Genomic DNA, 16725 nt, shown 5'->3' on the forward strand with positions numbered 1-16725 from the left:
TGCTTCGTTCAGTTACGTATTGCTCCTAACCTAACCTAACCCTAACCCTAACCCTAACCCTAACCCTAACCCTAACCCTAACCCTAACCCTAACCCTAACCCTAACCCTAACCCTAACCCTAACCATCAGCGCTATCGCGCTGCACCTACCGTGCGCACCGCCTCCGGCGGACAGTGCTCCTTACCCCAACGTACCGCGCTGCCGCGCGACCTGCCGTTAGCGGACTTTCACGGGTTCGCCCACCCACCCCAAAAACGCTCCTTTTAACCCTGCTACTGCTTTTGACCGAATCCAACGAAAAAGTACACTGTGTGACGGCGCACTGTCCTATACTGTATCGTTTTCTTACGTTCTTTTATCTTCCTATGTTATAACCCTCAGCGCTAGCGCGCTACACCTGCCGTGCGCGCCGCCTCCGGCGGAATTACAACCTTACCTTGCCCTTCTTGATCCTCCTTTATATATCACTTAGCCTCCTCTCGATCCCTAATCCAGTCTTATCTTATCTCTCTAACTTAATACCACTAGCTGTTATTCTTTACCCTTAGTCTAATATAATTAGCGGTTATTCCCTACTTCTCTAATCTAATAATATCAGCGGTTAACCATTCTTTACCCCTAGTCCAGTAAAATTAGCCGTTATTTCTTACCTTTAATCTACTATAATTAGCGGTTTTTTCTTACTCTTACTATAACCCTTTTATTCTTTCTTTTCTTATTAACTCTATATCTCTCTTATCCTTCTATATTATTTCCTACTTCTCATTCTTTACTTCCCTTTATCTATTACTCTATTATAGCCCTAACCCTTCTACCTCTCTATAACCCTAACCCTTTAACCTTCCCTATAGCCCTAACCTTAAGCCCCTTATATCTTTAAATCTATCTTATGCCACTTTTACTTATATAAACCCTTATTTACTAAATCCCTTTTCTCCTATTTTCTCTTATCTTTTTATATCATATCTTACTTTACTTGATCTTTCTTCTTTTCTAATTTACTATAGTAAATACAACCTTAATCTAGTACTTTATACCTTATCTATATATTTATTTTCTTACCTATAGTTACTCAATATACCTCTAATCTCTCAAGTATTCTTTACAATCTAATTACTTTGTAACCTATTTCTTATTCTATATATAAACTTATATCAGTTGATATATTAATTACCTATTCATTTCTTGTTTTTATATTTCACTTTCAATCTATTCCTTACATATATACCATGATATCTTTCCTATAATCCTTTTTATGCTAATATACTCTCTACTATAGCCGTTTTTCTTTCTTACTAATATACTGCACAATCTCATCCCACACTGCAAGCCCGTTCGTCATCGATAACCCATACATCGGCCTCATCCGCTTAATCCACTCGCGGTATACCTGCTCATCCATACAATCTACCCCAAACCTATCACGCACTAGCTCCCGAACCGTTTCACTAACCCTCACCATCATCACCACCGGTAATATCCTATTACGGTAGCTACACTTACCCTGCACTCGTCCCACGCTACACCAGTTATACGGCAGACCGCACTCCCAGCAGCACTCGTAGTCTGCAAACCGTAGTCTTGCCTGCCATCGATCAAAATCCTTCTGCTTTAGCAGCTTGCAGTCCTTCCGCTCATGCTCTATCCTCCCTTTATTTTCCTCCTTTGCCCCGTGTATGTGCCACTTAACAAAGCATACCGAGCATCCTACCTCCCGCACTCGATCTAGCCAGCTATACAGCCTCGTCATCCGCCGGCTCTCCTCCTGCACGCTCTCCTTCAGTCGGTTAACCACCAGAACCCTTCCTTCTTCCCTATCTTCTCCGCCATTCACCTTATCAGTTTCCCTTAAGCACCGATCACAGTATTCTGCCCGCATATCGCTACAACAAAGCTCAATCCCATCAAAAAATCGCCCAAGCACGAACCGCCGACAGCCCTCACCCTTTATAAACAATTCAACTGCCTCACGGTTCATGTGATCAATATCACTGCCGAACTCGTTTGCCCAGCCCGCCCTTCCATCTGTCACAATCACCGAGTCTACAACCTCACCTCTCTGTCGACCGCCTCTACCTGTCTGCTGAACAAAGTCGACTAGTCCAAACGGCGGTCCCGCATGAATTACACCAACGATGCCCCTGATGTCGACACCGGTCCCCAGTCCAGTCGTTGCCGCAATCCACCGCTGACCGTCCCGCCCATCGACCCAGTCTTGCACTGCACTAACTCGTGCTTCCCGCGTTAGCTTGCTGTGATACGCTTTGCAGCCAACCATCGCAGCTATTGCCTCACACTGCTTGATCGAGCGGCAGTATACCACTCCGCGTTGTGCTGTCTCCATTCGCTCCTCGATCGCCTTCATTGCAGCTACCACTCCGTCCTCTATTGCCGTCTTCCCCGGCCTTACCTGCTTCACTCGGTACCGAATATTCACCCTCATCGTCGGAGCTCGGATGATTGTTGCGTCCTGTGCCAGCATTCGCTCCCGGAACCAATCCTCCATCGACACCGGCAGCGTCGCAGTAAGCATCACCAGCGGGCACCCGAACCGGTGCAGCCCCGTTAGCAGCCCTAGCCGCTCTCGGTAGCTGACGTCCATGATAGCGGTGTGACACTCGTCAAAGAACACCCTTTCCAGCAACCCTCGACCCCGAATGCTCTCGACGTATGCGGTGAATCCTTCGCTCACGGCCACATCGGCACTGACCACTACCAACCGCGCGTCCCGCTGCCGTTCATCCCTCTCTTGATCGATATCGTTTCTCCATTCCATGCAATCGATGCCGAGCTCGCGTGCCCTTGAAACCAAGTCCTGCACAAGAGATACAAACGGGACAACCACAATACTGACCGGTCCTCCACCCGTGCCTCGTTCGTCTTCCATAAAAGCCGGCAGCATAAATAAAATGCTTTTGCCACCGCCTGTCGGCAGCACCACGATAAGCAACTCGCTCCGGATGCCGTCATTCTCTAGTCGCATAATCCGGTACATGCCATCGCGCTGCTGCGCCGTCTTCCATCCTGCGTCTTCGCCTAGCATACGCTTCAGCCCAGCATCTATCTCTGCATCCTCATAGCGGGGGCCAAGTCGCCATCCAGCGGGAGTCTCGGTGAAGTTGCCTGCTGATAGCGGTTATGTGTTAGTTATAATAAGCTTATTCTTACGCCCTACCCTATAGCGCCACTCCCCCATCTTTTCTGTACCAGCACCAATTGTAATCTATCCCAATAATTCCGGCGTATTATGTATATACATAATAGCAGAGTAAATGCTACTATACGTACCTCTCGGTCTATAGCAAGCCTTTGCCTCTTTGCTGATCTGTCGACTACCGGCATAATATCGTCGTCATGAGCCCGGCGTTTCCTGTCACCGAAATCACCATCAGTTCGGGCCAGAAATTCATGCCACAGACGGCTGATCTCCCGGAAATTTGACAACATCTCCGGCTGCAACTGACTCGGAAATTGAAGATTGACGGCATAGTGATTCCGTGCGATTCGACTTCCGTGTGTCGCTTGGATGTCCCATACATACTCAACTTTCGGTCGTCGGTGTGCTTCTCCAGTTAACGGATCGGCCGCCTCGTCGTCGCTGTCCGCCACGGCGGCTTCCAGTTCAACTTGCTGAACAATTAATCCCTTGATTCGACGACCCATCTCAATAGCTACATGCCGGTAGCTTGAAACAGTTAGCTGAACCCCAATCTGTACACCTGTGACAAGCGCGAGCTGCTTGCTCAGCTTTGCCGTGTCCCAGATCCCCTTCTCGGCCGACTTCCATAGCCACGGGCTGATCGCTTCGGACGGGCCTCGAATGCCAGAGAGCCGATGCAGCACCTTCTCAAACGGCAGCAGCCATGCGACATATGCCACCATCATCAAGCTTGGGCCCTCAGGCAAGAAACGCGCTACCTTTCGGCCTTGCTTGCCATTCAATCCCTTGCTTTTGTCCCGGTCTGTGATGAGCACCACCTGCCCGTCAAAGACAAACACGTTCTTCGGCAGCTGATCGGTATCGCAGTGCTTCAGCGTTGACACCTCCGGACCTCGCCCGGGCTGCCCTCCCCATACATGCACAACCGGGAACATACTTGACCGGAACTGCCGCAGCCAGCCAAGATACTCATCCATCGCCCGTTTACGGCACTCGACCCGACTACCGCCGTTCCCTGCATCGACGATCTTCCACAGCGTCGTGCCCAACAGCCTCGTTAACTTCTCTGCACCCGGCTTGAGCCATGCATTCTTCCGGTTCGTCGCAAATGACCGCCCTGGGCCCTCAAACACCAAGCTATCGGCGATGTCCTGTAGCCGTATTGTTTCGCGGATCTGACTCCATTGTCCGTCCATAAGCTTGTCGAGCCAGCCCTCCGCTTCTCGCACGAATGCCTGTGCTGCCCGTTGAAAGCTGTTTACGGTGATCTTGTCGCCCAGATAGTTGAGCGTCATGCCATTACTGTCCCATAGCACCCGCGCTTGCCCACCTTCCTGATTACGGTAGCCCCTCCCGTACGTCATCCACTGGATAATAGCACTGAACGGTGTATACGAGCCGGTTGCGAGCCAGTCGCGATGACCCTTCTGGAACCGATCGATAGCCGCAAAGCTCGTGTCGCAATTCGAGTCGTCGGAGTCGTACGGGTCGTCCTCAAAGAAGTGCTCTAGCATCAGAATCCGCCCGCACCATAAGAAACCGGCGAGAAACCGGGTATGTGTGTGGGACGGTACCCACGTGCCATCCTCCTTGACACCCAGTACAGCCGTGAAGTGGAGCAGCGGGTTGTAGTACTGCTTCTTCCCAAGCTTCTGCTTAATCGACTTGATGCAGAAGTCGAAGACAGCCTCATCAAGTGCCTCCTTATCGGGGTCTTCTTCTTCTTCTTCTTCTTCTTCTCCCTCTCCTCTATCCCCTTCTCTGCTGCCCTTCGTGACCTGCTGCTGCCCCTGCCTCTTCTTCTTGTCGACAACAGTATCAAGTCGCTGGACGATGTCAGCCAGGGAATTCCACTGCTCTTCCGTAAATCGGATACCGTGCTCTGCCTTGGCCCCATCGCGCCCAAGCGCCTGAATCCGGACGCAATAGCACAAGTACCGCTGCCAGCACGCACTGTACCTGTCCATCGTATCTGACTGCTGCTTTCGGCCGAACGGGGTCGATACCGGCTTGGTCGGGTCAATGCTGCCGAGCCACTCGAGCGTTTCGTCCGGCACCCTATCCAGCCTCTCCATACAACGGCCAAGCTCGCGCCGGAAACTCTCGGTCAGCTCACGTAGCCTCTGGTTCGCTTCACGGCGCTCGCGGGGCCACATCCGCTGCTCGACTGCGGCAGAAGCCGGTGATAGCCCCGCCTGGTACAGCGTCGGTTTGTCCCTCTGCTGCAAGTGCGCCGACCATTTCATAAACTGCACCCATCTCGACTCGGTGTCGACTCCGCCTGGTGCCTCTACCTGACGTTGCCGTTCCGTCTCTGCCTTCTTTAGATCCTTCTCACATGCCCGGACGGTCTGCGGTAGTAGAGCATCCCCAGCAGTTACGCCATCGTCAGCGCGTTCAGTGGCCGGATCGCCATCGGCGTCGGTGGTTTCAGCGCCCCGCGCTGGGTTGACGATCCAGTACCTTGCATGCGGGGCTTTGCGCAGTGACTGAAGCATTACGTACTCCCGTCCGCGCTTACCTTCCACCTGCGTTCTGTGTCTGTTGCGGGTCTCGTGTGTAGAAAAGTTCGACTTGTTGCGGGTCAGAAAGCGACAGCCCCCGGCCCTACAGCTAAACCCCTTATATGTCCTCAGCCCGGGGATCGGCGCGCTTCCATCTGGTGGCAGTTGTATGTTCTCGTCTGCTGGATCCTGCAGTGTCCGGGGGCGCCACCCCGACGACGAGAACGATGCTGCGAATGCAATTACCGCCTGTAGCTGCTCTCCAACAGTTTTGTGGCAGTTGCGGTAGTGGTGCTCTACCTTATCGACCTCGGGTTTGATAGCTGCCTCGCAGATCAGACAAAGCAGGACATCAAGCTGCTCGCAAAGCTGAATTATCTGGTCCACTGTATTATTTTTCATGGTTGTACGTAGTGGTGAGTGAACGGTGCTGCCGCTGATATAAAACGCACAATTCAAATCTGGCTGCGTCTGGATGATGATACTGTTGTTATTTAGTATCATGATAATGCCTACTGATATAAATATATCTGGCTTAATGTAAATAGACTTGCTTTTGTTATTGCTACAGTGATATGTAAACTCTATTTTTAAATTACTAATTACGATTTACCTGTATGTAAAGAATTGATTGAACTCTTCCCTCCCCTCGTTGTTTTCTGGGCCTGTTATTGGTATTTGGTGTTAGTTCCCTGTCAACTTGGGGTTGGGGTTCGTCTGTTTTCGACCCAATCACCGTTGTTGTCCTGGGGGAACGTTGTCCTGAGGGAATGGCCCGTGCACGACCCGCAACCGCCATACAATCTCGCTAACCCCAAGTGTTTGTTCAGCCAGAACAACACCCGGACTAGAGACCAGGACCTGGATCCTGAGCCCTTCGAGTTGTCCGACGATGCGCTACATTTCATACAACACTCGATCAAGTATGCAATGTCAAAGCTCGACAAATACCGCAATTTGATGGAGGGGAGCGTTGTTTACTGGGCAGCTATGATATTACACCCAGGATACGGCATTGGGTTCCTGCAGCTTAGGCTACCGAACCAAGTAGACTCGATCCTTCGGGACTTCAGAGATTACTTTGACAGGCACTATGCTCAAAGTAACCAGGCACCAGTGTCTCCAGACTCCCCTCCGGCATTTCATGGATCAAAGTTATTGTTGCGCACTGCAAACTTCCCCAAGAAGGCCAGGAAAGAAGCTCCGGATGAGATCAACCTATACCTACAAATGGTTCCAGAGGAAGACTTCAAAGAAGAGCAATTGCTCCAATGGTGGCTTGGCCGCAAGACTCAGTTCCCACGGTTATTCAGTATGGCGATGGACCTACTTTCTATCTCAGCCATGTTGCTGTAAGATGATTGGCTATGGTGTATGGATCCACTTTACTTGCAAGTAAGCAAGTAAAGTAAGTAAGTAGTTCGGGGTGGCAAGTAAGTATGGATATCGTTAGTAAGTAAGTAGTTCGGGGTGGCAAGTAAGTATGGATATCGTTAGTAAGTAAGTAAGTAAGCCTGAAAAATTTACTTACTTTACTTATGTAGAACGCTGTGGAGCGACCTCCCATGGAGATGCCGTATTCGGCTGCAGGAATACCGACGTCGATTCAGAGCAGTCCCAGCACCTTCTCTGCCACTTCAGTCCCGAGCCCCATGGTTCAAGATGGCTTCTATGCGCACCAACCAGCAACCCAGCCAGCATATACAGCAGCGGAAACTCAACCAGCTATGGTTCGGTACCACCAACCGATTCAGCATCACATGGCACAGCCTCAGCAGCCGGTTGTATCGCAGCCACAGCATATGCCTGCCACACCGGAAGACTACTGTCGACCATCATGGCACTAAATGCCATATTACACACAATTGTGAGCCTTTGTGTAGAGCTCATGGGAGACGTTGTCTACAGTTCGAAACGCAGCCGTTGCGTGTTTTGCCAGACCTGGTGCGATTTCAGGCTAGCAATATTTCCCATGCTCATTTTGTCAATTGCTATTACCATAGCATATGCGACTTAGGGACAAAGGCGTTACGGCGAGTCATTCTTACTATTAGGATTCTATAGCTTAGATTCTTCAAGCGGCAGCTCAGCATGCTTCAACAACCCCTACGTACTTGCGAGAACCAAAATACTGCATGTAATCATTGATCTCATCGTCCTCCGGTTACGTGCCAGTATAACCTGCTGATCGGCTCTAGGGCTGGGATTCGCAGCTCGTAGTTGCAAAATAATGATAGATTCCTGTTTGCTCTTATGATGTTCAGAAGCAGTCCTCTTACTCAAGCGGGTGTTTGAATCTCAAGCCTCACACGGATGGAAACCTGTATCATAACCCATTTTGGGAGGACAACACGCACTATGTTGTTGATATAATGGCCAATGAGCCCCAAGACCATGTCAAAGGACTAGACTGGCCCAAGGGATGTGGCTGTAGAAGCTAAATCTCGGTACTACTGTGACAGGTTTACGCCGGTGTCGGCCGTCATTGGCATTCTCTACAGAGCTTTAGGAGAAACTAACGTCTACATAATATGTAGACATACCCCGGAAGTTAACAGCATAAACAAAGGTCTCGAACCCAACTAGTTAAATGTAAATACAGCAGTCAATATTTACTCTTTGTGTGTGTCGCTAACATAACCATCATGAGACTCAGATCTGTGCAGTCAAGCCCAGATCCTCTTCTACTAGATATAGCATATTGGTTCCCCTCCGATTTGGCTCCTAACGGTCCCCACCATCTCTAAACAGCACACTTGCGTATCACAAGATTTCATACCCGACAAGGCTCGGTGGAGCGTGAGAACCTGTTTTCTCTTGTAATGTCGAGCCCATCTTCCCCGTCGTGTACTTGATCGAAATAAAGACCTTCAGCTTCATCGTCAACAAAACAGGACATGGAAATTAAGGTTTTGATCTTTCGCCTAGCCCATAAAGATAACATGATCAAAATGATGAGCAAGACGAGTATTTCTGAAGCGAATAAGATGACAAGCTCATTCGGGAAATTGTTGGTATACCATAGCAATACGCCGGCTATGGCTTCCAGCATGAAGACATCAAACAAGAACAGAGGTACCCAAGACATGATGAGATCTGACCTCTCGTATCGACCGTTTACGGACCGGGACATGAATTGAAGGATGCCAATGATGACGGCGGTAGCGATGGCGGTAATGGCGGCACTGGTTAGTAGAGCCGCTGCCGCGAGCGCTGGGCCGCTCAGTCCGTCTGCTTGCGATAGACCAAACATTGTGAAGCCCAGTGATAGGACCGCTAGCGAAGCTACAAGAAGTAGAAAGCCGTTGTAGAAACGCACGACTAGGCCGATGATGGATGTCGGAGGGCCGAATTCTGTATCTACCGTAGGCATTAATCGTCGTACGTCATCCAGTCAAGCACTTAGACATCTTTGGAAGACTCACCTCTAAACATGTTCATTACCTATGTATTTAGGAATGGATCTGTTGATTCGTGTTCAGAGGCCGAGTTGCACTAGAAATTAGCGCTCATACGTGGCGATATAATGCAGCTGATATATGTACACGACTATTCAAGGAGCTGATTGAGGTAATAGCGAGTGCGACTTGCTCCATATTTTTATTTGTTTGTCCCTTTGTTCCATCTTTTGTCCGTTTCTGTCCGTTCTCTTCCCCACTGTCTCACCCTCGCCGGACTTCCAGCCAAGAAAGGTCTACGGTGTGATCAGTCTGAGGACGGAATCGGCCCATCCATCTGACTTAAGCCCTGAGCAGCAGCAAGGGTCTGGGCAGCAGGCTTGTCCAACAACACGATGGTAAAGAGCAAGTCTCTGGCAACTTCCTTATCAAGGCAAGGAAGGGGCCACATCTTGATATGAAAAAACGCAAGGAAAAGATGACTGAGGAGCCAGTTTTTCGCCGTAGGCAAGTAACGAGCTAACGGTAAAACAGAGCGTAGAGTGTGCATCTTTGACCCTACCTAAGTATGATGCTTTCCATAACTGGTTCAGATTAACGTCGTTCAACGACGAACGTCTCAGCACACCGGTATATCCCATTCGATTTGCTTTGTCTCATGCCTACTCAGGGACGCCATCGTCCGGAACTACCGTCCAGAATAACGAATCATTTGAACCGGTCAGCACCTAAGGCACCGGTGAGCCCCGACAATAAGCTTCGGTAGCTCTTGGGCAACCCATTTCAGCCACTTGGCATCAAAGCCGTTTGTCGAGCTAACGGATAGCCACAGGATCATATCGGACACACGCATAAAACGGCTTGACTATCAACCCATATTTCTCTAGTCCACTACCTATCATATAAGAAAGTGCCTTCATTGTATGCTTGATGCCCTTTTCCCTTGTTATTTTGAAACCTAGCAGCCGTCCAAAAGACGTTTAGTAAACACCACATCACCGTCCAGGACTGACACCAATATGAAGAAAACACGCACGTCCGTTTCTTCGCAACCACCACCATCACCACCACCAGCAGCTCAAACTGGAATAGGGTTAGGAACCATCATTACCATCTACCTAACCTGCATTATCAATGGTGCGTTGTTTGATTTCAAAGTTTTGACAAGGGAATCCATTTCGTTGACAATACTAACCAACATCGTATCAGGGTTCGACGTAAGCAACGTAGCCAACATCCAACCACAGCTTTACGAAGCTTTTGGTCATATCGAGCTTCTCCCATGGATCGGGCTTTCTTACTCTCTTGCAAACTTTGCCACGCTGGCGTTTGCTCGTAAGATCATCGATTTCTTCAATATCCGTTACGTGTACATCGTCAGCATCGTCATCTTTTTCGTTGGTGCGACTCTAGCGGGTGTAGCGAAAAACATCTCCACGGTCATCGCTGGCCGAGCGATCATGGGGATTGGAGGTTCTATTTGTCAAAACTGGTGAGTATTGTCATGCTCCTCCCTCTCATTCCTTTCTTTCTTTCTTTCTTTCTTTCTTTCTTTCTTTCTTTTCCTTTTGTATTTTTCTTTTGTCTTTTTCTTTGGTTCTTTCTCGTTTTGTCGCTCCCCATTATTTCAATATGATACATACTAATGTGACCGTTGATCGCAGTGCGATATCATACTTTGCCATGTATGCAACGGACAGTCAAAGTCCTCTCCTATACGGCATAATGAGCGGGCTATGGGCAATTGGTCTTGTTGTAGGCGGTCCGGTAGGTAGCGCGTTTGCGGAGGGCTCGACCACGTCTTGGAGGTGGGCTTTCTTCATAAATCTACCGTTCTTGGGCCTTGCCATCATCTGCGCTGTCATCTTTGTACCAAGCAGACCTGATTCTGATGATCTTCCTCTACGAGATCGCCTTGCCGATACTGGCATCCTTGGGATTGTCCTCCAAATTACTACAACTATCTTGTTCGCCATCGCCGCCACCTTTTCTGGCCCTGTATGGGAGTGGAACTCGGCACCCTGTATCGCCATCTGGACCGTCTTCGCCGTCGTTCTCGCGGCCTGGGGTTTTCAGCAACTTCGAAGTTACCAGACTCGACCTGGCTATCAAGTGATACCCATCACAGTCATGACACAGCGTCACATGCTCCCTCTTTGGGTCGCTTCGGGCTGCGCTGGTGCCACCTACGCCATCATGCTTTACTACATGCCGCTCTTTTATTCTTTCTCAAAGGGCCTGGGCGCACTACAGCAGACGGTGCGGCTATTGCCTTTCATTCTCACCTTCATTCTCACCGTGGTCATCATCGCTGCTTCCTTACCGAGAATGAAGCAGTACGGCGTAATCTACTTCGCCGGCGGTGTCATCACACTCTCATCGGCAATAGCCCTTGCGACTACGATCTCGCCGGGTGTTCCTGAGAGCAAGGTCATGGGTCTCACGGCTCTCGTGGCCGTGGGACTTGGCCTGCACTTCCAGCACAGCAATGCCATCTCCAACAGGATCAACAAGGATCTTCGAGACCGGGTCGAATGCGCTGCGCTGTTGAACATGAGCCTTATGGGGGGCATATCCATGGCGCTGATCATCGCAGGCGCTATCTACGAAAATCGTGGCATGTCCCTGTTGAAGTCCGCCCTCGGGTCTGCAGACTATCCTGAGGCAGACCTTCGCGAGGCGCTGGCGGGCGTTTCGCGTGGTACCTTGGCAGGGGGCGAAGCCCAGTTGATGGCTCATGGTGCGGAAGTAACGTGCAAAGCCATTTCGCTCCTTCTCTATATTGTCTCGCCTAGCGGTGCTCTCTGCTTCGCTTGCGGTGTACTTGCTGTATTTGACCATGTGTCAGTAAGCGGGTCTGAGCGGAAAAAGCCTGTCAAGTGAGCACGAGTCGACGGGTGTTGGTGAAAAGATAGAGTGCGGATAATACAACTACAGTAGTATCAACAGGATTTGAGCTTTTGACACGCAGAAGCTGTGAAAGGCTTCTGTTTCTGGACTTATTCCGTGGTGACGCACCTGTGTTCTTGAATTGAATCTAGCTCGTTATCATCATCAATGCTGACACCTAACCGCAACCGCGAACCATCCATCACGTCCCTGAAACTCCTGTCGCACATGCTTCCCTTGATATCCCTTAGATCCGTGCTGGGGGTCATGTATAGCTTACCCAAAACAAGTAGGTGGAGATAGGACGGCAAGGTATGGTGCAGGATGTTTCAGCCGCACTCGACTACATAAAGACGTATCGTCGACTGTTACATAAAGCAGCATAAACTCGCTTGCCTTGTTATGATTTCCTACTTTCTATGTCACTTGTCATGTGCCGACTCTGTTGCTTGCAAGATATTTTTCACTACTTAAATGACTGTCTGCGCCTAGGGCAATCCAGCTCACCACACTTGTGCTGTTTCCAACCAGCTTCAAATCGCCATTCGACTATTCACACGACTGAATCACTACCATATCTATATCTCATTGGTTTCCTTTGAAATTCTTTAACTGTCACCACAAAACATCACCTACCGTCACGACCAAATCATGACTCAACCATTCGGGGGTTACCATCCCAACTTCTTCTATGAAAACAGCTCTTCATGCCGAGAAATTGCAAAGAGCCTAGATTCTTTCCATAAAAGAGGAATGAAGCGTTCGGATACGTATCGTGATATGGTACACGCAGTCTTCCAACTAGGCGAAATGGACGTCTACGTCCGTGATCAACTCAAACATGGCTCACAACCAGTGATTTGGTTTTTTGACTCGAGGTCCAACACATATCTCATAAGAGTAGAGATATCTCGCAGAGCCTTCGAGGCCGTAGCCGGCAAGATACCGAAAGAGGAGCACCCGGACGTTACCACGAGATTGGCCATCAGTTCATTTATTGGGGTCATTCGCAAAGTTCTTCGATTCAGTACGTCAGAGATCCCTGTGGGGGCTACAGGACGCCATGAGACCAAAGACGACATGGACATTGCACTCAAACGTGAACCTAACGGTTTCAGCTTCCCAGATCCTGAAGCAGTGGATGTATTGAAGGCTTCGACCATAGACGTGATTAGCTGTATCTGTCAAGAGATTCGAGAACACTATGTACTTTTCTGATAGGATGGGAAGACTTCACGGGGGACAAGGTATCCATTTTGGGACAAGTGATTAGAAGCATCAAGCTATAGGAGCATATCATAGTATTGTTCCAAGTAATTCCATCTGCTTTCTTTCTCTTGACAAGCCTTCTTCCAATCGAACAAAGGCAGAGCACGCCGCGTGATTGCCATCCACTTTTCTCACCTGAACAACGCCTTCCAAAGCCTCTAAAGGATGAACTCGTGCGACACGCATGTGTTCAGGGTCATTCTGTACCTACTTTCCGCACTAAGTGAGGCTGCGAGGTTTGGCATTGCTAAACTACATGAGACGTTTAACATCGACTCGCCCTTGTCCCCTCTCAAAGGCAAAGCCTGTTACTTTTTCCACTTCTTAACTCAACGAACCCTGTTTTGGTAGCATGGCATCGAAGGAGCTTATTGTACATACAACTGGCCAATCTGTGGGCAAAGGTGTCGAATGTCAAGACGTCTTTGGGTGTATGGCTTTCCTTGATACAACCTATTTAAATTTTGGCGTGTAAAGCAAGTGCCAATGAAATACGTGCGTTACAATTTGTGGATATGAAGCAACAAATAGACCGATAGAGACTGCACTGCTTCGCAATTAGCTCAATAGGTTACACAGCGTCATATATGGACGCATATCGTCAGCCATCACCTAGTGCCATTTCCACGTTCACTGCATCAAATTCTTAGGACGTCCAGAAGCTCCCAGCCAGAAAGTACCACATAACTGACATTTCAATCTTGCTTTTCCCTTTCTCCATCAATCTTCAACCAATTGTAGATCCCTTCCAAAGATAGAAACGAGACTGCCGCCAGTTTTTCACACACGTCCGCTAACAGACTTGTCGATGGAAAGCAAGGATATAATTGAGGTTTCGCCCCCCCCCTCCACCATTACCCTGCAGTCGCTGCTGTAATGCGAAGCTGGGACGATCTTGCGATGAAATCTATTATCGCTGTTTCTTTGGTCGCTCTGGCTCACGCAAAGTGCGATTGGCCCAGTGACATAGGGGTATGGCATCCCAAGCCAAGCCAGACCTTCGGGATAGTCATAATGGACTTGGGAACAACAGAACAAGAGATCCAGCTGCTGAACCCAACGATAAGCATAGATAGAATCTATCCTGAGGTGCCATACAATGTTACGTAGAGACCATCCCGATCTGGAAAGTGGACGGAGGGGTGTCCGCCCTCCCTTAGGATTCCAGAGACATCGGATCCATTGATACTAGATCCATCGAATGCCGGACAGGAAGCCCCGCTGTCTACATCGATCGCTGGTGCTACCGATATTGTTGGTGTTGACAATGACGATGAAAATGATGATGATAATGGCGGGGATGGTGGCGGCGCTGCTGACGAGCATCGCCTCCAGAATACCCATACCATTCGTAAGACGGTAGCAGCTAGAACCAGCACGACAACCACTTATGGCTCCGACCTATCATCTACATCGATGGTGAGTGATAGTCAATCTGCCGACGAGTCATACCCCTCTTTTGCAAAAAGCAGTGACATCGGTAACGAATCTGAGGGATATCCGACGACTGGGTCGGTAAGTGACACATCAGCCAGTGCAGCATTGAATCCCACGGCACCATCGTCAGAAGATGAAGAAACTAGCCTTTCTCATACCGAACGGCCCGGGCAAGTGGACGCATCAAACACTTCCGGGGCCACCCAATCGACAGGTGCGCCTGAAAAGACACCTACGGCAAGTCAAGACACAGAAGCCAAACCGCCAACAGCTTCGGAGGACGCGGTATCATCATATGCCAGTGTATTTGAAGAGCTTGCAGGGGCATCAAGCCTCCCAGATGTCTCGTCCACTGGCGCAGGATCTGCAACTACAGGTCCGGTGACAGAGAACGAACGAAGCCTGGAGTCTACACTCGCAGCCTCATCTGTTCCGTCGTCCATTACCGGTACGACCGAACTAGAAACTGCGCCATCGTCAACATTGCCACAGACAGGCGCATCCCATGATAACGAAACAGAGGAACCGAGCGGTGCCTCGTCCAATGAAGAACGCACCACTTTGCCCGAAGATCATTCAACCCAGGTACACTCAGCAGGAACTGAAGAAGTCCCGACTACATCCTTAACAGCAATTGCAGCAACAACGACGACTGCATCACAGGCACAGAAACCCACTGGATCGACTACAGATTCGAGAAGCACTGATACCAGCAAAGATACCTCAGCAGAAACGCAATTTGCAAACACGGATACAGCGTCCGACCGGGCCGTTTCGTCCACACATACGATCTCAACGACGACCAGTGCCGTCGCTCCATCCAGCGATGATTCAACGAAGCAAGTTAGTACGGGAGCCAAGAGCTCTCGGGAAGAGATAAAAACCACATTCACAACTTCCACTTCCACTGTGGATGAAGAAGCCACTAGTACGGTAAGCCCGTCCGTTGGGGATTCGATGCTCTCGACAGAGTGCTTCGACGGTGGAAAGCCGTTTGGCCTTGGATATTTGTTTGGCTTCGGACGCTCAATCGCTTTTGGAAATTTGTTTCCCCCGACCCACGGTATGATGACATGATACAGGACATGACGAAGCACTTCTGTGGCAAGTCATCTATTGATAACAGAATGAAAGCGGGTGACGAATGCATCCAAGACTTTTGGCAAGATCGTACTTCCCAAGTTGGCTACCTATTCGAAATCTGTCCAAGGAATAATTGCCCATACTACGGTCAACATATGGGCCATCCGCTCGGACAGGAAGGCCTCTCTTGCACAGACATCTTTATGGAAAGGATTTGGCGCTTTTGTAAGTTTCCAATGTTGTATGAATGTCATCAAGTTAACAGTTTTCAGGCAGCAAGAGGGATGGGGGGGTATGGGTTACTGGGTGCCTCGAATACAAACTGAAAATTGGTTAATCTGTTCTAGCTACGAAGGACAATTTGCATATTGAGAAAGAGCCATATTTGGGGGCGGAGGGGGAGGGGGGCAATCTTGGCTTAGGTACTAAGCATGTTATATAAAGTTGGTTTAAGCCTAAAACCCGCCTGCACCGGAAAGAAACCCTTCTCCCAGTTGTGGTACGTTATATATACCGGTCTCACGTCTTCTATTTGTTGAATACTCAAGAGCGTACAGTATGTGTGAACTTCATCTGATAAAGTCTAACCCCCCCACCTCCTTTTCGGATGATAGGCACACGAGTTGAGCTCAGGTCGCCACCATCGCCCCAACGCTTGGAATAGTCGACGAGGTAGCAAGTTACAAACCTCGCCAAAGGTTCCCAGTGAGATACTGCCTTCCTGTATGGATTCCTGGCGAAGCAAGTTGAGAAAGGCCTTCTGGTATCAGGAAGTGTTTGTTTTTGAAGTTGCATCGGCTTTGCATTGACGAAAGTGCTGTGATTCGGCGCACCATTGAGTTGCCTGAGGTTAAGTCATAGCTTCTCGATATCTGGCTTCCCGATCTGTAACTTCTTGTAGATGGGTGGATGCCTCAAATGTAAGAACATTGAGCGTTCCTTGCGTTTTCTTGGTACTTGTCTTTACTCTCAGCCTGTCTGACT

At 49.4% G+C, this 16725-nt stretch overlaps 6 protein-coding genes across 6 annotated transcripts; 4 read left to right on the forward strand and 2 right to left on the reverse strand.

Moving 5' to 3' along the window:
- Positions 1–2125: 2125 nt before the first annotated feature.
- Positions 2126–6067, reverse strand: FPOAC1_012839 (uncharacterized protein; the record flags this gene model as incomplete). The annotated part of the gene is made up of 5 exons (XM_044857182.1): positions 2126–2236; positions 2412–3127; positions 3170–3224; positions 3290–5689; positions 5966–6067. The coding sequence occupies 5 exons, from the start codon at positions 6065–6067 to the stop codon at positions 2126–2128; spliced, it is 3384 nt and encodes a 1127-aa protein (XP_044701365.1).
- A 1081-nt stretch (positions 6068–7148) lies between these two features.
- FPOAC1_012840 (uncharacterized protein) lies at positions 7149–7512 on the forward strand (the record flags this gene model as incomplete). The annotated part of the gene is made up of 2 exons (XM_044857183.1): positions 7149–7157; positions 7210–7512. 2 exons carry the CDS (start codon positions 7149–7151, stop codon positions 7510–7512), a joined length of 312 nt encoding a protein of 103 aa, XP_044701366.1.
- A 926-nt stretch (positions 7513–8438) lies between these two features.
- FPOAC1_012841 (uncharacterized protein) lies at positions 8439–9100 on the reverse strand (the record flags this gene model as incomplete). Its single annotated transcript, XM_044857184.1, has 2 exons — positions 8439–9025; positions 9091–9100. The coding sequence occupies 2 exons, from the start codon at positions 9098–9100 to the stop codon at positions 8439–8441; spliced, it is 597 nt and encodes a 198-aa protein (XP_044701367.1).
- A 982-nt stretch (positions 9101–10082) lies between these two features.
- Positions 10083–11946, forward strand: FPOAC1_012842 (uncharacterized protein; the record flags this gene model as incomplete). The annotated part of the gene is made up of 3 exons (XM_044857185.1): positions 10083–10200; positions 10273–10555; positions 10728–11946. 3 exons carry the CDS (start codon positions 10083–10085, stop codon positions 11944–11946), a joined length of 1620 nt encoding a protein of 539 aa, XP_044701368.1.
- A 657-nt stretch (positions 11947–12603) lies between these two features.
- On the forward strand, positions 12604–13170 carry FPOAC1_012843 (uncharacterized protein; the record flags this gene model as incomplete). The annotated part of the gene is made up of 1 exon (XM_044857186.1): positions 12604–13170. One exon carries the CDS (start codon positions 12604–12606, stop codon positions 13168–13170), a length of 567 nt encoding a protein of 188 aa, XP_044701369.1.
- A 1467-nt stretch (positions 13171–14637) lies between these two features.
- FPOAC1_012844 (uncharacterized protein) lies at positions 14638–15735 on the forward strand (the record flags this gene model as incomplete). Its single annotated transcript, XM_044857187.1, has 1 exon — positions 14638–15735. The coding sequence occupies one exon, from the start codon at positions 14638–14640 to the stop codon at positions 15733–15735; it is 1098 nt and encodes a 365-aa protein (XP_044701370.1).
- Positions 15736–16725: the final 990 nt, after the last annotated feature.

Source organism: Fusarium poae (assembly GCF_019609905.1).
Source record: "Fusarium poae strain DAOMC 252244 chromosome Unknown contig_1, whole genome shotgun sequence".
NCBI lineage: Eukaryota > Fungi > Ascomycota > Sordariomycetes > Hypocreales > Nectriaceae > Fusarium > Fusarium poae.